Below are 24,583 nucleotides of genomic sequence, written 5' to 3'. Positions count from 1 at the left end.
AGTGTGGACGGTGGGAGTGGAAGGGGAGGGGTAAGATCCATTTAGAGGTTGGACGGGGGGAGTGAATGGGGAGGGCTAAGATCCATTTAGGGTGTGGACGGTGGGAGTGAATGGGGAGGGGTAAGGTCCATTTAGAGTGTGGACGGTGGGAGTGAATGGGGAGGGATAAGATCCATTTTGAGTGTGGATGGTGAGAGTGAATGGGGAGGGGTAAGATCCATTCAGAGCGTGGAGGGACGTAGTGAATGGGCAGGGGTAAGGTCCATTGAGAGTGTGCACGGTGGGAGTGAATGGGAAGGGGTAAGATCCATTAAGATTGTGGACGGTGGGAGTGAATGGGGAAGGGTAAGATCCATTCAGAGTGTGGAGGGAGGGAGTGAATGGGCAGGGGTAAGAACCATTGAGAGTGTGGACGGTGGGAGTGAATGGAAATGGGTAAAATCTATTTAGAGTGTGGACGGTGGGAGTGAATGGGGAGGGGTAAGATCCATTTAGAGTGTGGATGGTGGGAGTGAAAGGGGAGGGGTAAGATGCATATAGAGTGTGTACGGGGGAAGTGAATGGGGAGGGGTAAGATCCATTTAGAGTGTGGACGGTGGGAGTGAATGGGGAGGGGTAAGATCCATTTAGAGTGTGGACGGTGGAAGTGAATGGGGTGGGGTAAGATCCACTTAGACTGTGGGCAGTGGGAGTGAACGGGGAGGGGTAAGATCCATTTAGAGTGTGGACGGTGGGAGTGAACGGGGAGGGATAAGATCCATATAGAGTGTGGACGGTGGGAGTGAACGGGGAGGGGTAAGATCCATTTAGAGTGTGGACGGTGGGAGTGAACGGGGAGGATAAGATCCATTTAGAGTGTGGACGGTGGGAGTGAATGGGGAGGGGTAAGATCCATTTAGAGTGTGGACGGTGGGAGTGAAGTGGGAGGGTTAAGATCAATTTAGAGTGTGGACGGTGGGAGTTAAAGGGGAGGGGTAAGATCCACCATTTAGAGTGTGGACGGTGGAAGTGAATGGGGTGGGGTAAGATCCACTTAGAGTGTGGAGGGTGGGAGTGAATGGGGAGGGGTAAGATCCATTTAGAGTGTGGACGGTGGGAGCGAATGGGGAGGGGTAAGATCCATTTAGAGTGTGGAGGGTGGGAGTGAATGGGGAGGGGTAAGATGCATTTAGAGTGTGGACGGTGGGAGTGAATAGGGAGTGTTAAGATCCATTTAGAGAGTACACGGTGGGAGTGAATGGGGAGGGTTAAGATCAATTTAGAGTGTGGACGGTGGGACTGAATAGGGAAGGGTAAGATCCATTCAGAGTGTGGAGGGAGGGAGTGAATGGGCAGGGGTAATAGCCATTGAGGCTGTGGACGGAGGGAGTGAATGGGCAGGGGAAAGATCCATTGAGAGTGTGGACGACTGGAGTGAATGGGGAGGGTTAAGATCAATTTAGAGTGTGGACATTGGGAGTGAATGGGGAGGGGTAAGATCCATTCAGAGTTTGGAGGGAGGGAGTGAATGGGCAGGGGAAAGATCAATTTAGAGTGTGGACGGTGGGAGTGAATGGGGAGGGGTAAGATCCATTCAGAGTGTGGAGGGAGGGAGTGAATGGGCAGGGGAAAGATCCATTGAGAGTGTGCAGGGTGGGAGTGAATGGGAAGGGGTAAGATCCATTTAGAGTGTGGACGGGGTGAGTGAATGGGGAGGGGTAAGATCCATTTAGGGTGTGGACGGTGGGAGTGAATGGAGAGGGGTAAGATCCATTTAGAGTGTGGACGGTGGAAGTGAATGGGGAGGGGTAAGATCCCTTTAGAGTTTGGACGGTGGGAGTGAATGGGGAAGGGTGGGGTCCCATTGAAAGTGTGGACGGTGGGTGTGAGTGGGAAAGTGTGGGGTCGCATTGGGAGGGCGAAATGTGGGAGAAAATGGGAAAGTGTGGGGTTGCAGGAGTGTGGACAGTGGAACTGAATGGGAAATTATTGCGTCCTATTGGGAGTGCAGACGGTGGGAGGAAATGGGAATGTGTTGTGTCACATTGGGAGTGTGGACAGTGGGAATGAATGGGAAAGTATGGGGTCCTATTGGGAGTGCAGACGGTGGGAGTGAATGGGAAAGTATGGGGTCTTATTGGGAGTGCAGATGGTGGGAGGGAATGGGAAAGTATGGGGTCCTATTTGGAGAGCGAATTGTGGGAGTGAATTTGAAAGTGTGGGGTCCCATTGGGAGTTTGGACAGTGGGAGTGAATGGGAAGGGCTGTGATCCCATTGGGATTGTGGGCAGTGAAGTGAATGGGAAGGGGTGTAGTCCCATTGGGAGTGTGGGCAGTGAACTGAATGGGAAGGGCTGTGATCCCATTGGGATTGTGGGCAGTGGAGTGAATGGGAAGGGGTGTAGTCCCATTGGAAGTGTGGACAGTGGGAGTGAATGGGAAGGGCTGTGATCCCATTGGGATTGCAGGCAGTGGAGTGAATGGGAAGGGGGGGATTTCTCATTGAGAGTGTGGGTGATGGAAGTGAATGAAGAGGGGTGGGGTTGCATTGGGAGTGTGGATGGCGGGACCAAATGGAAAGGGGTGGGTATCCGTGGAAATGAATGGGAAAAACTGGGTCCCATGGGGACTGAATGGGAAGCGGTGGGTCCAATCAGGAGTGTGGAAGGTGGGAGCTAATGGGGAGGGTGGAGTCCACTGGGAGAGCAGTCAGTGGGAGTGAAAAGGCACTACGTCCAACAGCATGTTGTGATCTTTGCCTCTGTCAGTGTGGTCTTTGTATGGTTCCCCTCAGTGACCCCACTCTCCCACCTGTGCTCCTCTTTGACCAAGTTGGTCTGTGACATTCCTCACCAAGCTCCTTGGCATGAGGGGTGTCCCCTCAGATCTTCTGGGTTGATGTCCCACTCCTCGTTGACTATGAGCTGAGAGAGGCTGAGATCCTGGAACTGGTTCATTTGGAATGGATCCCTGCAGTCAGTGTGAGCATCATGTGGGAACCAGTCCATGTCTGGATGGATCATGCACTCTGGACAGCACCACAACCATCTCCTTTGGACAGCTACAGAGTGCAGGCGGGACAATCCCATCAAGGCCTCGGCCAAAGCATCCCTGACTGTCAGTAAGAACTAGATGGGCCAAAGGGCCTACGTGTCAAATCTCTATTGACTCAGGTTATGGTGAGGAATCTCAGCATCTGATTCTTCAACACTGAGCTCTGGATTTCTGATACTATAGGGTGAAAGGTCACCCGAGTGGATCCCAGAGGTTGTAATGTCAGCAGATGTGGTTTCCAAGGATGAAAGGTCAACAGTTGTATGAATCCCAGCAGCGGGAATCTCTGATTGAGATCAGAGTTAATCTCAAAGTGAGACTTGGTTGCAGGAGGGGCAGTACCGGCAGCTCAATGTTCTTGGGTTCTGTTGTTTTAAATGTGATAGCGTGAGAAGGATTAAAGGGGAAAGGGTGGCATTATTGGTCAGGGAAAATGTAACAGTAGTTCTCAGACAGGACAGACTGGAGAGCTCATCTACTGGAGCATATATAGGTGGAACTGAGGAATAAGAAAGGAATAACTATATTAATGGGTCTAATGTAGACCACCTAATAGTCAGCAGGATTTAGAGAAGCCACTTTTAGAGAGATGGCAGACAGTTGCAAGAAACATAAGGTTGTGATAGTAGGTGATTTTAACTTTTCACATATTGACTGGGACTGGATAGGATAGTTTGTCAAGTGTTCAGGGAAGTTTCTTTAATCAATATATAGAGATCTCAGCTGGAGAGAATGCGATACTGGATCTCCCATTAGGGAACAAGACAGGGCAGGTGACAGATGTGCATGCAGTGGAGCACTTTGGAGTTTAGGATGGGGTAACTAGGGTTGAGGATCATTGTGTATGAGGACAAGCAGTTCTGGGGTTAAGGGTGGTTCAGTCCCAGGATTTAGAATGAATTTCCTGAGGTTTAGGGTGGTCAGTCCTGGGTTTAAGATGGCGATCCTGGAGTTTAGGGTGGCTGGTGTCAGGATTTAGGGTGGTGTGTCACTGGAATTAAGATGGGAGAGCTCCCATGGTTTAGGATAGTTGGTTTCCGGCTTTAGGATGGGTGATCCACAGCTCAGGATTGTGGACCCAGGATTTCGGAAAGAGGCTCTCCATAAAACTATAAGAGCAGCGTTAGGCCGTTCAGCCCAGTAGTCTGCTCCACCGTTCCATCATGGTTGATTTATTATTCCTTGCAACCTCATTTTACTGCCTTTTCGCAGTAACCTTTGACACCTTGACTAATCAAGAAGATAACAACCTCCGCTTTAAATGTACCCAATCCCTTAGCCTCCTAGCCATCGCTGACGAGGAATTACAGAGGTTCACCACCATCTTCCATTGCATTCTGGCCACACCATCCTACTATGCCTCCCATCTCCCATTCCCCTCTCTCCTCTCGCCTCCTCAATGATCGTCAGTGAAACTCTGAGGGTTTAGCATCAGTAACACTCACACCGGCCCTGGTGTGGGCACTGAATGTGAAATAAGAGACAGGAGCCAAGTGGTGACACACACAGCGTCTGTTACACCAGTGTCTGTAAACCGCGTCTGTTACACCAGTGTCTGTTAATAGATTCTGTTACACCAATGTCTGGTACAGCAACGTCTGTTACTTCGATGTTTGTTACACCAATGTCTATTACACAACCCAACTCTACACAACACACAGTATATACAGAGCACGACACAGGCTGAGAGAGGATACCAGATGGGTTCAAAGCCCCAGTCATTGGTGATTTGATGGTGGGGGTAGGAGAAGGGGTCAGGCAGGCAGGAAGGGAGGAGTTCGGGTAAGGGAAGGTGCTGGGGCAGCAGGGGAGGGAGGGGCAGGAGTGGTGATAAATTGGATGGGAGATCCACTGTGTCTGCTGAACACCCACAATGCATATACAGTCCCATTGAAGGAGAGCGAGAGGCAGGAAGGGAGAGGAGGAGGGGAGGAAGGGACAGAAGGGAACAGAAGAGGGAATGGAAGAGATGGGTGTTGGGGAGAAAGGGAAGGGGATGGGAGTGTTGGAGAGGGAGAGGGGTGTTAGGAAGTGGAGAGATTTGGTAGTGGACCATACAGGATGGGTATTATGACCATGGGGTGAGAAAGTGAGGGATGTGGGAATCAAGGTTGTGGACGGAATTGACCGCTTGTCAGGCCAGGGTTACCGAGCTGCACAGAGAGTCCCACAGTGGTCAGTGCAGGCTGAGGTATGGCGAGGTGTCCAGATAGGGGAACCCCATTGACCTCTCTGGCACAGGGTGTGACACAGAACTGAAGAAATGAGTATGAAAGGAGTGGGAAGGTGAGGCAATCAAAACCCTATCTGGGTCCCCTCTCGTAAAAAAAAACATCAAGCACAAACAGTGGAAAGATGGCAGTCAGATCTCATCATCACAAACTCTGGGCGCTGAGGAATTGGGCACCAACATGGTTATATCCTGTACAGGTAGGACTTCCTCCAATCAACAAGAGGCACAGGTTTGAGAGTAAGGATATACTCTAATTGGTTAACACACTGTCATAGGGGTAAGCTCTCGCTGAACCATCCCATCACACACTCCCGGGGCCGGACAGAATGAAGCTCCCTCTGCACCGTCCCATCACACACTCCCTGAGACAGACACAGAGTGAAGCTCCCTCTGCACCGTCCCATCACACACTCCCAGGGTCAGACACAGAGTGAAGCTCCCTCTGCACTGTCCCATCACACACTCCCAGGGTCAGACACAGAGTGAAGCTCCCTCCACACCGTCCCATCACACACTCCCAGGGTCAGACACAGAGTGAAGCTCCCTCCACACCGTCCCATCACACACTCCCAGGGTCAGACACAGAGTGAAGCTCCCTCTGCACCGTCCCATCACACACTCCCGGAGTCAGACACAGAGTGAAGCTCCCTCTGCACTGTCCCATCACACACTCCCAGGGTCAGACACAGAGTGAAACTCCTTCTACACTGTCCCATCACACACTCCTGGGGGTCAGACACAGAGTGAAGCTCCCTCTGCACTGTCCCATCACACACTCATAGGGTCAAACACAGAGTGAAGCTCCTTCTACACTGTCCCATCACACACTCCTGGGGGTCAGACATGGAGTGAAGCTCCCTCTGCACCGTCCCATCACACACTCCCGGGGTCAGATGCAAAATAAAGTTCCCTTCACAGCATCCCATCACACATTCCCAGGGTCAGACACAGAGTGAAACTCCCTGCATACTGTCCCATCACACACTTCTGGGTCACAGAGTGTGGTATCCTCTGCAGCATCCCATTTGGCCAGTGTGTGTCCATGAGGGCCGAACTGTAGAGGGGAGCAGTGGGCAGACCCTTAATGTCCAGTGTGGAGCATAGACTGAGCTACAGTCTTGAGTTGCGTTGGGGTTGGGTCAGAGTGAGGAGAGTCTCGCAGCCCAGTGTTTGTGGTAAGGAGTTCGACTGGCTCCGCTTTGACAGAAGACAGTGTTAGGAAGGTGTCCATCTGGTGAGAGAGTGGTGGGCAGAGACAGGCCTGGTCCCTTACCATAGAATCACTCTCTCCCTCATCCCTTGTGTCTGTAGTTCCTCCATGCTCCTCCTGGGTCTGTTAGCAGGTCCAGACCTAGCGCTGGAGACAGAGAGACAGGGTTAGTGGGGCAGAGATGGACCAAGCGTCTGAGGGAGCTGGGTAATTGGCAGCACTTGAAAATGTTTGGGTCTGGTCAGCAGACACCTCTGGGTTGGATCTCGGCAGGACAGAACAGGAACGAGTCTGGGACAGGTCAGCGGCGGGTCGGCAACGGGATAATCTGAGACAGGTCTGAGTCCTGGGATAGCGCCATCTCACCCTGTCTGGCCCGGGCCTCCTCTCTGTGTTAACGCCCAGGAGCCCAGAGGTCTCTGCTGATTGGCCCGTCTTCATCTCCACCACGATGTCATCATTCCTGACCTCTGTGTGAACCCTAGGAGAGGAAAGAAGGCACCAGGTTGGTCAGTCCAGCTCCAACAACATTACGTTCCCGACCCAAACAGCCTTTACGCCACTCTCACTGAGGTGGTGGTGGGTGGGTCCTCACTTTTCCAGCCCCACTCTGTATACATGAACATCGTTCTCACTCACCTCAACAAGGAGGTGTGGGGGGATACTCCCCCCCCACCCCGTCAGCTGCACAAGAACAGGGGGTCCAGCCTCAGAAGGATCAGTCATCCTGGGAATGAAGGAGCCTTAATGTGTCCAGCAGAGATTCCTGGACACTGAGGAAACGGAGGAGGGCGTAGTAAAAGTGTAGGAAGAGGTAGCTGGGTTCTGACTCAGTGGGTCACCAGGGACTTGAGGGGCTGAAGTGCCTCCTGTTCCCTTTTGACTAGCTGGGATTTGGGGATCTTTGGTAAAAGCCCCTCTGCTTCAGATCACATTGGGAGCTCGTGAACATCCTGGCCCATATGGGGCAAGGCAGGAGAAGGCATGAAGACCTCAGGGTCAATAGTCTGTCCCCAGCTGATGGAGGCCGTGAGAGAGGAGATATAACACTACGTAACACAGAACAGACATGTCCTTCAACCAATTGTTTTAGTGCTGACCCACCTACAGTGCTCCCGTTTCCCAGCACTGGTTCTGACCCATCTCTGCCTCGGTCATACCAGTGCTGGTCAGCGTTGTGAGGGTCACTGTTCCACAAACTCCTCAAGGTCCCTTATATCCCCTCAAAACCCCTCACCCCTCTCTGTGAGGCTTAGAATATGCCAGCAACTCATTCCCAGTACATGTCAAAACAGGAAATGTCTAAAGCAAGAGGGAATGCACTTCAGGTGAGTGGGGAAAGTTGAAAGTGATGTGCAGGGCAAATTTTTTGTATGCAGAGTGGTGGGTGCCTCGAATGTTCTGATGGGGTGAGAATGGAGGCAGATACAATATGGGTGTTGAGGAGGCTCTCAGTGTGCAGAAAATGGAGGAATCTGAGCGAGAACGTAGGGATGTGGACATTGCGATTAGTTCAGTTCGGTATTTAATTACCAGTTTAATTCACTCAGCACAACATGATAGGACAATGGGTCTGTTCCTGTTCCACTTTCTCCTCAGACCTAAACCGTCTGACCAGAGACATCTCTGCCACGGATTGTCTACCCTATCTATGCCCCTTGGTTTTAGGTTCCCCCACCACTCTGGGAAGAAAAGATACAGCCCAACCAGTCTCTCCTCATGAGACTTTAAAAAAAATGTTTTACCACCCCCCCCCACCCCCCCCACCGCGATGTGTCAAGACACTCTATTCCAGAAAATGTCCCACTGCAGGAATCCCCTACTGGTTAACTTGCATGTTGAATTGGTGGTGAGGAAGACAAACGCAATGTTAGCATTCATTTCAAGAGAACTAGAATATAAAAACAAGGATATAATGCTGGGACTTTATAAGACATTGGTCAGACTGCAGGGAGTATTGTGAACCATCTTGGGACCTCTGTCTACGGAAAGATCTGCTAGCATTGGAGAGAGTGCAGGAGGTTCACAAGAATGATCCGACATATGAAAGGGTTAACATTTGATAGCTCGGGTCCTGTACTCACAGGAGCTTCGAAGGCTGAGGGGAGGATTCATTGAGTGGGCATGGAGAGGATGATTCCAATGGTGGGGGAGTCTAGGTCCGGAAGGCATAGACTTTGAATAGAGCCTGTCCCTTTAGAACAGAGATGAGGAGGAATTTCTTCAGCCAGAGAGTGGTGAGTCTGTGGAATTCTTTGCAAAAATAGCCGAGGAAGCTAAGTTACTGGGTGTATTTTAAGCGATGATTGCTAGTTCCTGATTGGTAAGGGTGTCAAAGGTTACAGGGAAGACAGGAGAATAGGGTTGAGAGGGATAATAAGTCAGCCATGATGGAATTACAGAGCAGACTGCACGGGCTGATTGGTCTGATTCTGATGCTCTGGCTTCTGATCCTGCAGCACTGTCACCCGGTTCACAGCATAGACACCAATGCGAGCCAGGGACTAACAAAGTATAAATGTCCCCGAATTATATCGACACCTCCTTGCCCTTCCACTCCGTACCATGGCTAGTGAGGTGCAGTGGTCTGGACTCCTTCTCTAGCCGTGTCCCCCCGAGCTGAGTGGCAACAGACCACCAGCCAGCTGAGATGAGAAATTGTGCTGCAGCTCTGAGGGGTATCCCAAGCCTGCAATCCCCTCCCTGCCCCCACCTTCAGCCTCCCTCGTCCCTCAGCTGGGCTGTGAGACACCTCTGATAATTACGCAGCATCATTAAATACACATTAGAACCGGTTTGCCAGCGCACAGGGTTTGGACAGGCAGCCTCGACGCGTCTAATGAGATCCACTGGGATTATCGCAGACGGCAGTGAGTGTGACATCTGTATCAAGCAAGGTGCATGCAACGCCCCGGGGCTATGTTCCCCTCACTGCTCCCTCTAGAGCTAATCCTCCAACACCTCCCCCCGGCTCCTCTGGCACAGACCAGTGACACGTTCAGGCTGCCTGTGCCCAAACCCTACATGCTGGGAAATGGTGTATCCCACAAAGCAGCAAGCCTGAGCCAACTTTTATCTCACCTCTCCTCTCTCTCTGCCTCTCACCTCCTTCACTGCCCCCCTCCTCCATCTTTGACTCTCCATCTCTCCTCTTTCTTTCTGACCCCTGCACCAGCCCCTCTCTCTTTCTCTTTTCCCATCTATCTTTCCCCATCTCTGTTTCCTTCCCTCCTTCCCCTCTCCTTCTCTCTTTATTCCCTCTCGCTGCCTGCTTTTCATTCTGTCTGACCTATCCCTCTCTACCTTTGTCTCCCTCTGCCCTCTCCCTCACTATCTTTGTCTCTGCACCCTCTCTCGTCACCTCCCCACCCCCCTCTGTCTCTATCTGTCTGTCTGCCTCTCCTTCTCTCTGTCTCTCTGCTCTGCAACCCTCCCCCCCGCCTCTTGGCTGCATCCCCCTCCTCCCTCCATCTCAGTATGTCTCCCTCACAAATGCTCTCCTTCTGCAGTCAGTTAAGAACTGGAGGGCACAGCTCTAAGGTGAGATGGGAGAGATTACTAGGAACCTGAGGGACAACTATTTCACCCAGATGTTGGTTTGTAAATGAAACGAGCTGCCAGAGGAAGTGGTCAAGGTGGGAATATTGAAAAGACACTTGGACAGGAGTGTGGATAGCAAAGGTTTAGAGGGATATGGAACAAACACTGGCAAATATGGGCGAGTTGGTCCGAGGAGCTGTTTTCATGCAGTACGTCTGTGTAACTCTCCTTCACATGCCCTCTCTCCCCAGCCACACTCCCGGCAATGCTCCATCCCTCCGGCACTCACGTGTCTGTTTTCTCGGAGCTGCCACAGCGCAGTTTACCCTTCCTGTGCAAGCAGTAGAGCAGGCCGACCACCAGCAGGAGCAGAACCACGCAGACCACCACCACGATCACCACCACACCTCCTCCTGCCTCCTGCTCCTGGCTCCCTGTAGAGAGAACGAACGCAAAGGCCGTCACAGGGATGGAGCGAGAGGGAGGGAGAGGGAGCAAGTGTGAGGACACAGGGACAGAGTGGGAGAGAGGTTTAACGGGACTGAGAGAGAAGAAGTAGGAAGTCACAGAGTGGGAGAGAGGGAGATGGAGAGCACGAGTGAGAGGAAGGAAGTGAGGGAGATGAAAGATGGAGAGAAAACGAGTGGATTAAAGTGAATGAGTGAGAAGCAACAAGAGAATGAGAGAAGAGAACAAAATAGAAAGAGAACAAGAGAGAGTGTGAATTAGAGAGAGAGGGAACTTGAGGATACAAGGATGACAGAGACAGAATTATGAGGAGGGGTGTAGGGGCCAGATGAGGTCACAGAGAGGGGGAGGGGTGTAGGGGATGATAGGGGTTCACAGAGACAGGGAGAGATGTAGGGACTGGTAGAGGTCACAGAGAAGGGGAGCAGTGGTGGGGGAGGTGAAATCCCACCATAATCATTGTGAGGTCCATGAGAGTACCAGGGTCAGTTAGAGAAGTGTCTGTGGATCGGGGGGGTGGTGTCACACACTTACCTCCAGATGATATGGGGGCCTTGCTGGTGGGAGGAACTGGAAGAGATAAACACTGGGGTGAGGGATTAATCCGGATACCACGCAGAACAAACACTGGCAAATATTCCCCTTGGCTTTCCTCTGCCTGGTGACAAACCACCTACCATCCACCATCCACTCCCTCCTCATCTCACCTCCCCATACCCCTCCCTTTTCCACTCTCCCCTCATATACCTCTCTTAAAAAGAACATCAGAACATAAGAAATAGGAGCTGGGTTGGGCTATCTGACCCACCGAGCCTGCTCGGCCATTCATAAGATCATGACTGACCTGAGCATGGACTCACCTCCACCTACCTGCCTTATCCCCATAACCTTTAATTTCACTACTATGCAAAAGTCTATCCAACCTTGTCTTAAATATGTTTGCTGAGGTAGCCTCCACTGCTTCATTGGGCAGAGAATTCCACAGATTCATCACTCTTTGGGAAAAGCAGTTCCTCCTCATTGTCGTTCTAAATTTACTTCTCCGAGGTTATGTTCCCCAGTTCTAGTCTCACCTACCAATGGAATCAGCTTTCCTGCCTCTATCATACCTATCCCTTTCATAATTTTATATGTTTCTATAAGATCTCCTCTCATACCTTCTGAATTCTAGTGAGTACAGTCCCAGGCAACTCAATCTCTCCTCACAGTCTAACCCCCTCATCTCTGGAATCAACCTGGTGAACTTCCTCTGCACTGCCTCCAAAGCCAGTATATACTTCCTCAAATATCTGCATGCAGTACTCCAGATGTGGCCTCATCAGTACCTTATACAGTTGTCGCATAACCTCCCTGCTCGTAAATTTAATCCCTCTAGTAATGAAGGACAACATTCCCTTTGCCTTCTTGAAAGCCTGCTGCACCTGTAAACCAACCTTTTGCGATTCATGCACAAGTACTCCCAGTTCTTCTGCAAAGCAGCATGCTGCAGTCTTTTACCATTTAAATAATAATCTGATCTTCCATTTTTTCTTCCAAAGTGGATGACCTCGCATTTACCAACGTTGTACTCCATCTGCCAGGCCCTTGCCTGCTCAATTAACCTATCTATATCTCTTTACAGACTCTCAGTATCCTCTGGACAATTTGCTTTTTCACTCAATTTAGTGTCACCAGCAAACTTAGATGCACTATACTCGGTCCCCTCTTCCAGATTGTTAATGTATACCGTGAAAAGTTGCGGACCCAGCACTGACCCCAGCGGCACATCGCTCACCACTGATTGACAACCAGAGCAACACCCATATATCCCAACTCTTTGCTTTCTATTGGTTAACCAATTCTCTATCCATGCTAATACATCACCTGCAGCTTTTCTGCATCCTTATCTTATGGATAAGTCTTTTATGTGGGACCTTATCGAAAGCCTTCTGAACAGCCATCTATTCCCCTCTATCCACTACACTTGTTATATCCTCAAAGAACTCCAGTATGTTTGTCAAACAGGACCTGCATTTGCTGAATCCATGCTGCATCTGCCTGATGGATCCATTTCTTTCCAAATGTCTTGCTATTTTTTCTTTAATGATAGCTTCACGCATTTTGCCAACAGATGTTAAACTAACTGGCCTATAGTCACCTGCCTTTTGCCAACATCCTTTTTTGAACAGTGGCGTGATATTCGCCTTCTTCCAATCCACCAGGACCTGCCCAGAGTCCATCGCATCCGTATCATCTCTCTTTGTCATGTTAGAAGTGCCCTCCACCGTGACAACTGACACAAAATTGTCATTCAAAGCCTCATCCATTTCCTCCCTACCTAATATCAATTTCTCCTTCTCATCCTCCAAGGGATCTACGTTCACTTTGGCCACCCTTTTCCGCTTTATATAATCATAAAAACTTTCACTAATCGTTTTTATATCTTGTGCTGGCTTATATTCATGACCTATCTTCCCTTTCTTTATTGCTGGCTTAGTGTTTCATTGTTGCTTTTTAAAGTTTTCCTAACCTTCCAGTGACCTACTCTTGGTGACTTCTAACACACGAGCTTTTAGTTTGATTGTTTCCTTGATTTCCTTAGTTATCCGAGGCTGGCTCTCCCCCCCTTACTGTCCTTGCTTTTAACTCGAATATACTTCTGTTGAGCACTGTGAAAAATCTCTCTGAAAGTCTTCCACTGTTTCTCAACCATCCCATCATATATAGCCTGTGTTCCCAGTCTATCCTATCCAATTCCTCCCTTATCCCATTGTAGTCACCTTTGTTTAGCCATAATACACTGGTTTTAGATCAAACTAGTACCCCCTCTCCCCTTATACCCCTTGCCATCCGATACTTCCCTCCCTCCCATTCTTTCTTTCACTCAACCAGTCTGGTCTAACCCACTCACCTCCCTCCCTTCCCCTTCCACTTGTCCCTCACCCACTTTCCTTTCATCCCATCCACTTCCCTACCTTCCCTGTCCTTTCCCTCTGCATCACCCTCAACCCTCCCTCCCCCGCAGCTACCGTCGCACCCCTCCTCACACACCAATGGATAGCTGGAAATGCCGTTGGCTCCATCCATGCTTGTTGCTGGCATTACAGAACACACCGGTCTGGGCTAGTATCGAGCTGACGGGCAGAGAGACCTTACTGACCACCATCTGATCCAAGGAGCTCACCATCTGGGGAAAGGCAAACAGAGTCATACAGGGTCACAGAGGGTCGCGCAGGGTCAACACCCTCACACCCTGGCTCACCAAGGGAGGGGATCACCACCTACCGGCTGTTTATCGATACTCCAAGTGATCTTGGGGCTGGGGTGGCCCGAGGAGGAGCAGGTGAGGATGATGCGCTCACCCTCCTTCTGCACCGTCACCTTCAATGGTGTTGTCTCCATGGAAGGTCTCCCTGTGGTGGGGGGTGGGGGGAGAGAAAATTGGAGATGTGGCACAATCCACAACGAAGTGTCTCGTCACACCCCACCCTGTTCTGAACCCCACCCACACCATCCCAAACCCATCCAGTCCTGATATGAATCACAGCCCTGACCAATACCCAGCCTCCCAACCCAACCCGTCTCTGTGACCTCCTCCGATCCCCTACTCTTTTCTCCTTCACTGTGTCCCTCTCTGACTCTACACTCCCTGTCTCTGAGACCCCTTCCAGCCCCTACACCGCCCCGTCTCTGTTACCCCCTCCAGCCTCTGCACCTCTCCCCATCTCTGTAGTCCCTATTGTCCCCTACATCCCTCACCATCTCTGTAACACCTAGTGCCCCATACCCCTTCCCATCTCTGTAACCCCTTCTGGCCCCGACACTCCTCCCTGTCTCTGTAAACATTACCCACTCCTCCTCACCTTCAACGAGAATCTTCAGTTGCCGTGTTGTGACTAGCCCGCGGATGGAAGGCACACTTGCCTCACACATGTATGTCCCACTTGACTTGTAGCCCACTTTTCTGAGGCTGAGGGTCCCGGAGTGTGAGAGGTGGTCTTTGCCCTGAAATAAATGGGAACTGATTCACAGCTAACCGATCCCCATGGAGTTATGGCTTTCCAGGTTGGACAGCAGGAAGACAGGTGCATTTGGAGTGCTGTGTGCAGTTCTGGCCGTTGCCCTGACGGGAAGGATGTGGATACTTTGGGGAGGGTGCAAGAAAGTTTCACCAGGATGCAGTGTGGATGAGAGCTCTATGCAGAGATTGGACAAGCAAGGGTTGTTTCCCTTGTAGTGATGGAGACTGTGTGGAAACCTGATAACAGTTTATAAGATGACAAGAGGCAAAAATGGAATAGATAGATCTTTCCCTGTGGGGAAATGCCTAGAAGGCATGCATTTAATGGGAGACATAATAACTTCAAAGTAGATGAGTGGGGCAAGTTTAGTTACACAGACAGTAAAGGCTGCCAGGAGTGAGGGTTGGGGCAGATACAATAATAGTGTTAGACAGACACATAAATATGCAGGGTGGGGGGATATGGATCATGTGCAGACAGAAGGGATTAGGTTTAATTCAGCTTCATGTTTGGCACAGACATTTTGGGCTGATGGCTGTGTTCCTGTGCTGTAACATTCATGTTCAATGTTCGGTGTTCTATGCATTGTGTTGTTTGTTGTATGTCGTGTGATATGCATTGTGTATTGTATATTGAGCATTGTGTGCTCTATGATGTGTATTGTATGTTCAATTGTGTTATTCATAGATCATTGTGTTGTGCATTATGTATTGTATATTGTGCACTGTGTGCTGTATATTGTATATTGTGTGTTGTGTGTTCTGCATTGTGCAATGTGTTTATGTTGTGTATTGTTCATTGTGTACTGTGTATTGTATATTGTACATTATGTGGTGTTAATCACTCAGTGGCCACTTTATTTGGTACACCTGTTCACCCGCTCATTAATGCAAATATTTAATCAGCCAATCATGACACAGCACACAGACATGGTCAAGAGGTCCAGTTGTTCTTCAAACCAAACATCAGAATGGGGAAGGAATGTGACCTTGACTGTGGAATGATTGTTGGTGCCATATGGGGTGGTTTGAGTACCTTAAAAACTGTTGATTTCCTGGGATTTTCGCACACAACAGTCTCGAGAATTTACAGAGAATGGTGCAGCAAACAAAAAAAAACATCCAGTGGGTGGGAGTTCTGTGGGTGAAAATGCCCTGGGAGGGAGGTCAGAGGAGAGTGGTCAGACTGATTCAGGCTGACAGGAAGGTAGGTGGCAGTAACTCATGTTACAACAGAGATTTGCAGCAGAGCATCTCTGAACACACAACATGTCAAACCTTGCCACAGCAGCAGAAGACCACACACAAACACTCAGTGGCCACTCTATCAGGTGTACAGGAAGTTCCTAATGTTGTGGTCACTGTGTGTATGTTATGTGCAGGCTTCATGTGTTGTGTGGTATGTCTTGTGTGCTGCGTGTTGTGTGTTGCATGTCACGTGTTGTGTGTTGTGTACTGCGTGCTGCTTGTTGTGCCTTGTGTTGCATGTTGCATGTTTTGCGTAGGACCGCTAACCTTCCTCCAAATGATCTTGGGTGTGTCTGAGCCCCGTGAAGAACAGGAGACCTCGACATCCTGTCCCAGGTGGACAATGAGCGGATTTTTGCTGGTCAGTACTGGAGGCTGCAGGTCTGTTGGAGGGACAGAGATAGGAGTTAAATTCAGCCCAACCCTTCCCCTACAGCGCAACCCCTCACAAACCCCACCCTGCCCCAGCTGTGGAGTGAGGGACCCTTTGGTCATCAGTTCTACCAGTCTGGTGGAAGAAAAGAGGGCAGTTAAGCACAGCCATCAGCCCAGTGCTCATCTCCACTTCTACAGAGCACACCCATCACCACAAACTCCACACCCCACCACCAGTGAATTCCCATCCCACTCAGAAACTACCAGTATCCCACAGGTACGTGGGATTCACCGGTCACCTGTTATTCAGGGTTCTTCTGTGGATCCTCTCTCTCACCCCCACCAAACCTCCAAAATTATAGACACAGGGAGATAGGGAGAGGAGTGGGGGGGGGTGCGGAGAGAAGGCAGTGAGGCACAGAAGAGGGGGGGGAGGGTGTAGAGAGGGGAGAAGGAGGGGAGAGTGGGAGGATGAGGGGGGGGAGCGTGGGGGAGAAGGGGAGATTGAGAGAGGGGGAGATGAGGACAGAGGGGGAGAAGAGAGGATAGGGAGAGTGTGGGAGACAGTTTAAGGAAGAGATGGAGAGAGGGGAGGAGAAAGGGTGAGATGAGGAGGTGGGGAGAGAGGGGATTTGGGGGGGAGAGATGCAGAGAGCAAAACAGAATTAAAGGAGACAGGGAGAGGGAAAAGTGAGGAGGGGGTGAGAGGAGATTGAGAAGATAGTAGGGAGGCAGAAGTGGGAGAGAGGCAGGGTGCAGAGGGAGATATTGAGAGGGCAAACAGTGAGAGGACAGTGATGAAAGAGGGGAGAAAGGATGAGTAGTGAGAGAGTGAGGGGGAGGGAAAAGGTGGTGCAGAGGGGGGAGAGAGATGGAGATGTGATGGGTGGGGAGAGGATGTGGATTGGAGAGGAGGGAAGGGGGAAGAGCAGATGGAGTCAGAGGCAGATGTCCTTACAGTGTACAAAGATGGAGATGTCCTTCTTCAGCACATCTGGCGGAGCATCAAAGTCCAACGCCTCACAGCGGTAGGTACCACTGTCATTCCTCGACACATCCTTCAAAATCAACAGCCCGTCTTTACTGGTAAGGATTTCGTGCTCCTCATCACCCTGTGTACAGGAAGAACTGTATCTGTCAACAGGCAGAGGGACCGATTGACCAAAAATTGTTGAAGGGATAACCCTCGAATGACAGGCAGAGGGAGTGACCATCATGCAGCCACCAGAGAAATGGCAGGGTGACAGCCAATGAAAATCAGGATGACTGTCCAGCAACAGGCAGAGGGGTAATTGCAAAATGATAAACACAGGGCTGACCTCCCAACAAAGGTGCAGGCCAAAAGACCAAGAGCAGGGATAAAAGAAATGACACTCAAACCTCCTCATTGTAACTTGAATTTGATACACACCTACATGCCTCACTGTAATACTGACACACCGCACAACCCTCACCGTAACACCGACACACCCCACACCCCTCACTGTGACACTGACACACCCCACACCGTAACACTGACACACGGCACAACCCTCACTGTAACACTGACACACCCCACACCCCTCACTGTGACATTGACACACTCCACACCCCTCACTGTAACACTGACATGACCCTACACCCCTCACTGTAACACTGACACACCCCACAATCCTCATTGTGACACTAACACAACCTACAACCCTCACTGTAACAGATACACTTCCCATCCTCTACACCAGAGGTTTTCGATCTCTACACCAGGAATTCCCACCCTCTACACCGGGTACACACAACCGCTACACCAACGGCTCCCACCAGGAGATTCCATATCTACACCAAGGGCTACCACCGCCTACACCAGTAATCCCCTCCCTCTACACCAGGAATTCCCACCCAGGGTTTCCCAACCTGGGTCCACAGATCTCTTGCTTAATGATATTGGTTCATGACATGCAGAAGTTTGGGAACCCCTTGTTCAACACCATCCACAATGCCACCACTCGTTGTGTCATTTGCAAATTTACTGACTCATCTATTTTTATTTGAGTCACTTGGAAGACAGCCATTTTTCCATAGCCTTTGTCATCCTCTCTCCCGATCCTACAAATCAGGCCCATGCCCGGAATTCACCACCTGCTCCTTTCATCACCCAGCCCGCTCCCCATGTACTCACCACCACTCTGTACAAGATGTACTCAGGCTGAGGGAATCCGTCTGCCGTGCATCGCATCCGTACATCATCTCCCTCCTTGATGTCAGTGTCCGAGTCAAGGTTAAAGGTCACGTGTTCGGTGTGGTCTGTGAGCAAGGTGTGGGTTAGCGTCAGTGGGAGAGGGCACCATCCCGCAATGGGGATGGGACCGCGCACCCTCTGTGGGATCGGGCAGGCGTCCCACCCATCACCTGATCACATTCCAGCCACTCCCAATAATCAACAGTTTCTCCCACACACACGTCATCCCGCAATCCCACACTCACTCTCACCCTCAGAGGCTCCGTCGTCCCCTCACAACCCACCCTCAGCTCAAAACCCTTCCACACCGGTTTCACCCTCTCCACCCATCCTCCTGGCACCAAACACATTCCAACTGTCTGACTCAAACGCCACCCCATTTGTCCACTTTCCCCACTCCCCTACCCATGGAACAGCACCCCTTCACCTCCAAACGACCACACACTACCCCAACAACTGCCCCATTGTTCACTGTCCACACTGAACTCCACCTCCCCGATCCCCACACTGACGATCCACCCCTCAACTCCAAACGAGCACACACTACCCCAACAACTGCCCATCCTGTCCAGTTCCCAGTTCCCCCCCACTGAACTACACCAGTCAAACTGCACACTGCTGAATCACCCTTCCCCTCTCACGGCCCACACACGGGCAACCCTCCCCTCACCCTTCGCCCCTGAATAATCATACACTACCCCAACAACTGCCCCTCATGCCCACGGACCCCAAACCCCATCTGAACTCCACCACCCTGACCATCACACTGAAAATCCACCCCAACATCCAATACCCCCACACGCTGATCATCCAGCCCTCACCCTCCATGCCCCTCATGCTGACGACTTACCCTTCACTGACGATTTTCCCTTCACCCCCACACTCCACACACTGACGATTCACCCTTCACCCCTCATGACCCACACACTGATGATACACCCCTCACCTCCACACCCCACAAAATGACAATTCATCTCTCATCATTCTCACACTGATGATCCACCCTGCACCTCCAAATGATCATTCATACCCTAACAACAACCCTCCTCTCGACTGGCCGTACTCCCCTGCCATGACCCTCACAATTATCATTCACCCCGCGTGGGTGACCCCCCCCACACACTGACGATGCACCCTCACCTCCAAATGACCAGACACTATTCCAACAACACCCCCCACTCCCCTACATACTGACCACCGCGACCCTAACACAAACTGACAATTCACACCCCACCTCCTGCACACTGACAATTCACCCCTCAACCCTTACATAGAAACATAGAAAATAAGTGCAAGAGTAGGCCGTTTGTCCCTTCGAGCCTGCACCGCCATTCAGCATGATCATGGTTGATCATCCAACTCAGAACCCTGTACCTGCCTTCTCTCCATACCCCCTGATCCCTTTAGCCACAAGGGCCATATCTAACTCCCTCTTAAATATAGCCAACGAACTGGCCTCAACTGTTTCCTGTCACAGAGAATTCCACAGATTCACCACTCTCTGTGTAAAGAAGTTTTTCCTCATGTCGGTCCTAAAAGGCTTCCCCTTTATCCTCAAACTGTGACCCCTCATTCTGGACTTCCCCAACATCGGGAACAATCTTCCTACATCTAGTGTGTCCAATCCCTTTAGGATTTTATACATTTCAATAAGATCCCCACTCAATCTTCTAAATTCCAGCGAGTATAAGCCTAGTCAATCCAGTCTTTCATCATATGAAAGTCCTGCCATCCCAGGAATCAATCTGGTGAACCTTCTTTGTACTCCCTCTATGGCAAGGATGTCTTCCCTCAGATTACACCTCACAATTAGGATTCACCCCACATCCCCAACACCCCCCACACTGATGATTCAACCCATCCCCCCACACCCCTCACCCCCAACACCTCACACACTGACGATTCACCCCTCATCAACTATTTATCTCATACTGACGGTTCCTTTTCTCACACCCCATGCTCTTCACACTGACGATCCACCCCTCATCCCCATGTCACACACTGATGATTCACCTCTGACTCCCCCACGCCCCACACACTGCCAATTTACCCCTCATCCCCTATGTCCCACACAGTGACGATTCATCCATCCTCCCCCCACGCCCCACACACTGCCAATTTACCCCTCATCCCCTATGTCCCACACAGTGACGATTCAACCCTCATCCCCTATGTCCCACACACTGCCAATTTACCCCTCATCCCCTATGTCCCACACAGTGACGATTCAACCCTCATCCCCTGTGTCCCACACAGTGACGATTCATCCATCCTCCCCTCACGCCGCACACACTGCCAATTTACCCCTCATCCCCTATGTCCCACACACTGACGATCCACCCCTCATCCCCATGTCACACACTGATGATTCACCTCTGACTCCCCCACGCCCCACACACTGCCAATTTACCCCTCATCCCCTATGTCCCACACAGTGGCGATTTATCCATCCTCCCCCCATGCCCCACACACTGCCAATTTACCCCTCATCCCCTATGTCCCACACAGTGACGATTCAACCCTCATCCCCTATGTCCCACACACTGCCAATTTACCCCTCATCCCCTATGTCCCACACAGTGACGATTCAACCCTCATCCCCTATGTCCCACACAGTGACGATTCATCCATCCTCCCCTCACGCCCCACACACTGTCAATTTACCCCTCATCCCCTATGTCCCACACAGTGACGATTCAACCCTCATCCCCTATGTCCCACACAGTGACGATTCAACCCTCATCCCTTATGTCCCACACACTGCCAATTTACCCCTCATCCCCTATGTCCCACACAGTGACGATTCATCCATCCTCCCCTCACGCCCCACACACTGCCAATTTACCCCTCATCCCCTATGTCCCACACAGTGACGATTCAACCCTCATGCCTGCACATGAACAATTCATCCATCCTCCCCCCATGCACCACACTGATGATTCACCCGTCCACACCAACGGCCTTTGATTGGAGTGCTGCGCAGACGCAGTAGAAGCTTTCTCGCGCAAGTCCGGCAAAGAGCTTTAAAGATCAGGAAGTTTTTTCCAATTGGAGTCTTTGATTGTTGTAGTGCGCAGACACAGTAGGAGCGATCCTGCACAAGTCCCACAAAGAGCTTTAAAAACCCAGTCTCCATTAATGAGGGGTACCATCTAGTGGAGTGGTCCTCGTGAGAGCGGTCGTCAGAGTGGTCTGGGTCAGAGTCGTAAGGCTTTGAATCAACAGGGCTTTGGAGAGTTCAGGCGGAGGCAAGATAAGTAGGTAAATTCATTACTTATTTCTTTTTTTTATGAATTAAATCTTGAGAGAATTGGCGGGGGGGGGGGGTTTATGTCTGCAGAGAAGGTTCACCAGATTGATTCCTGGGATGGCAGGACTTTCATATGAAGAAAGACTGGATGAACTGGGCTTGTACTCGTTGGAATTTAGAAGATTGAGGGGGGATCTGATTGAAACGTATAAGATCCTAAAGGGATTGGACAGGCTAGATGCAGGAAGATTGTTCCCGATGTTGGGGAAGTCCAGAACGAGGGGCCACAGTTTGAGGATAGAGGGGAAGCCTTTTAGGACTGAGATTAGGAAAAACTTCTTCACACAGAGAGTGGTGAATCTGTGGAATTCACTGCCACAGGAAACAGTTGAGGCCAGTTCATTGGCTATATTTAAGAGGGAGTTAGATACGGCCCTTGTGGCTACGGGGGTCAGGGGGTATGGAGGGAAGGCTGGGGCGGGGTTCTGAGTTGGATGATCAGCCATGATCATAATAAATGGTGGTGCAGGCTCGAAGGGCCGAATGGCCTCCTGCACCTATTTTCTATGTTCCTATGTTTTTTTCTGATTTCCAGGAGACTCCTAGCCTCCCCCGATAGCCACATCTGCACCAGGTGCATCAAGATGCAGCTCCTTAGAGACCGTGCTAAGGAAGTGGACTTGTTAGGGAAAGTGAAGCAGTGACAGACAGGAGCTACAGGGAGGTAGTCACCCCAGGGAGACAGATAAATAGGTGACTGTTTGGAGCGGGAAGGGAGAACATCAGATAGTGGAGAGTACTCTGTGGTGGTCCCCCTCAACAATAAGTACTCCATTTTCAGTACCATTGGAGGGGCGATGACCTACCTGGGGGAAACAACAGTGGCCGTGCCTCTGGCACTGAGTCTAGCTCTGTTGCTCATAAGGGTAGGGAACTGAAGAGGGTGAAAGAAAGAAAGATGGCACCAATAACTGGCAACTTTGCGCATGCTTTCCCGAGCAAACTGTCCTCTCCACTATCCTATACTCGAGAAACCCTTCTAAACCTCCAATCTAGCAAGATTGAGATCAACAACACCCTGGCGAAGCTACTGACCCAGCTGGAGACAACCGCGCCAGCAGTGCTCCTTAAACTTAAGTTTGAGTACAGAGAGGAAATTAAGAACCTGGTGGCATGGTGAGAAGACAATAACCTATCCCTCAATGTCAGCAAGACGAAGGAATTGGTTGTTGACTTCAGAAAGAGTAGCGGACCGCACGACCAAATTTACATCAGTGGTGAGCAAGTGGAACAGGTCAAAAGCTTTAAGTTCCTTGGGGTCAATATCACAAATGACCTGACTTGGTCCAACCAAGCAGAGTTCACTGCCAAGAAGGCCCACCAGCGCCTTTACTTCCTGAGAAAACTAAAGAAATTTGGCCTGTCCCCTAAAACCCTCACTAATTTTTATAGATGCACCGTAGAAAGCATTCTTCTAGGGTGCATCACAACCTGGTATGGAAGTTGTCCTGTCCAAGACTGAAAGAAGCTGCAGAAGATCGTGAACACTACGCAGCACATCACACAAACCAATCTTCCGTTCTTGGGCTCACTTTACACCGCACGCTGTTGGAGCAGTGCTGCCAGGATAATCAAGGACACGACTCACCCAGCCAACACACTTTTCGTCCCTCTTCCCTCCGGGAGAAGGCTCAGGAGCTTGAAGGCTTGTACGGCCAGATTTGGGAACAGCTTCTTTCCAACTGTGATAAGACTGATGAACGGATCTTGACCTGGATCGGGGCTGTACACTCCAAATATCCGGAACTGCCTCTCGGTTTTTTTGCACTACCTCACTTACCATTTTTCTATTTTCTATTTATGATTTATAATTTAAATTTTTAATATTTACTAATTTTTACTATTTTTAATATTTTAAATATTTAATATTTGTAATCCAGGGAGTGTGAAGCGCAGAATCAAATATCGCTGTGATGATTGTACATTCTAGTATCAATTGTTTGGTGACAATGAAGTATAAAGTATAAGGGTGGCAGCAGTAATAGGGGGACAGATAGGAGATTCTGTGGATGCTTAAAAGAAACGTGGATGGTAGTTTGCCTCCCAGGTGCCAAGGTCCACAATGTTTCTGAACACGTCCACAATATCCTGAAAAAGGAGGGTGAGCAACCAGAAGTCGTGGTACATATTTGTACCAATGACATAGATGAAAAAGGAGGAGGTCCTGAAAACAGAATACAGAGTCCACAGAATATTGCATCCACAATATCCTGAAAAGGGACGGTGAGCAGCCAGAAGTCATGGTACACATTGGTACCAATGTCATAGGAAGGAGGTCCTGAAAACAGAATACAGGGAGTTAGGAAGGAATTTGAGAAGCAGGACCCAAGAGTAGTAATCTTGGGATTGCTGCCTGTGCCATGCGACAGCGAGGATAGGAATAGAATAAGGTGGCAGATAACTGTGTGGCTGAAGACTTGGAGCAGGGGGCAGGGATTCAGATTTCTGGATAACTGGGACCAATATTCTTGAGGGCAGGTTTACTAGAGCTGTTGTGAGTAGTTTAAACTACTATGGCAGTGGAGTGGGAACCTGTATGATAGAGCTGAGGATGAGCCAGCAGGTTTACAAGTAGATGATGGGTGTAACATGAATGTAAAGAAGGATAAGCCAGTGACTAGGTACAAATGCAGAGGGAGCAAACAGTTAAATTGTACCACAGAGGCAAAATTCAAAAGGTTGAAGAATGCAGGACTGAAGGTGCTGTATTTAAATGCGTGTAGCATTCAGAATGAGGTGGATGAACTTGTGGCGCAATGAAGAGATTGGTCAGTATGACGTCGTGCGCATAACTGAGTCATGGCTGAAAGAAGGCCATTGTTGGGAGCTGAACAACAAATAATATACTTTGTATCGAAAGGACAGGAAGGAGGGCATAGGCAGTGGTATGGCTGTGTTGGCAAGAGATGGAATTACATCTTTAGAAAGAGATGACATAGGGTCAGAGAATG

At 50.2% G+C, this 24,583-nt stretch overlaps 1 protein-coding gene across 1 annotated transcript in view; it reads right to left on the bottom strand.

The window, feature by feature from the left end:
* Positions 1-4,537: 4,537 nt before the first annotated feature.
* LOC140192544 (basal cell adhesion molecule-like) overlaps positions 4,538-24,583 on the bottom strand; it is a 67,746-nt gene continuing 47,700 nt past the window's right edge. Inside the window, exons 7-16 of the mRNA XM_072250107.1 lie at positions 18,263-18,387; positions 17,066-17,219; positions 16,000-16,115; positions 14,327-14,468; positions 13,749-13,876; positions 13,515-13,650; positions 11,019-11,054; positions 10,306-10,450; positions 6,843-6,957; positions 4,538-6,623 (exon numbers count right to left, since the gene is read on the bottom strand). Of these exons, the coding sequence (XP_072106208.1) occupies positions 6,618-6,623; positions 6,843-6,957; positions 10,306-10,450; positions 11,019-11,054; positions 13,515-13,650; positions 13,749-13,876; positions 14,327-14,468; positions 16,000-16,115; positions 17,066-17,219; positions 18,263-18,387 (1,103 nt within the window). The 3' untranslated portion in view covers positions 4,538-6,617. The remainder of the gene's footprint in view (positions 6,624-6,842; positions 6,958-10,305; positions 10,451-11,018; positions 11,055-13,514; positions 13,651-13,748; positions 13,877-14,326; positions 14,469-15,999; positions 16,116-17,065; positions 17,220-18,262; positions 18,388-24,583) is intronic.

The sequence above is a fragment of the Mobula birostris genome, unplaced genomic scaffold (genome assembly GCF_030028105.1).
Source record: "Mobula birostris isolate sMobBir1 unplaced genomic scaffold, sMobBir1.hap1 scaffold_1630, whole genome shotgun sequence".
NCBI classification, from domain to species: Eukaryota; Metazoa; Chordata; class Chondrichthyes; order Myliobatiformes; family Myliobatidae; genus Mobula; species Mobula birostris.
The sequence above is the reverse complement of the archived record's forward strand: the minus strand, read 5'-3'. Positions and strand labels throughout refer to the sequence as shown.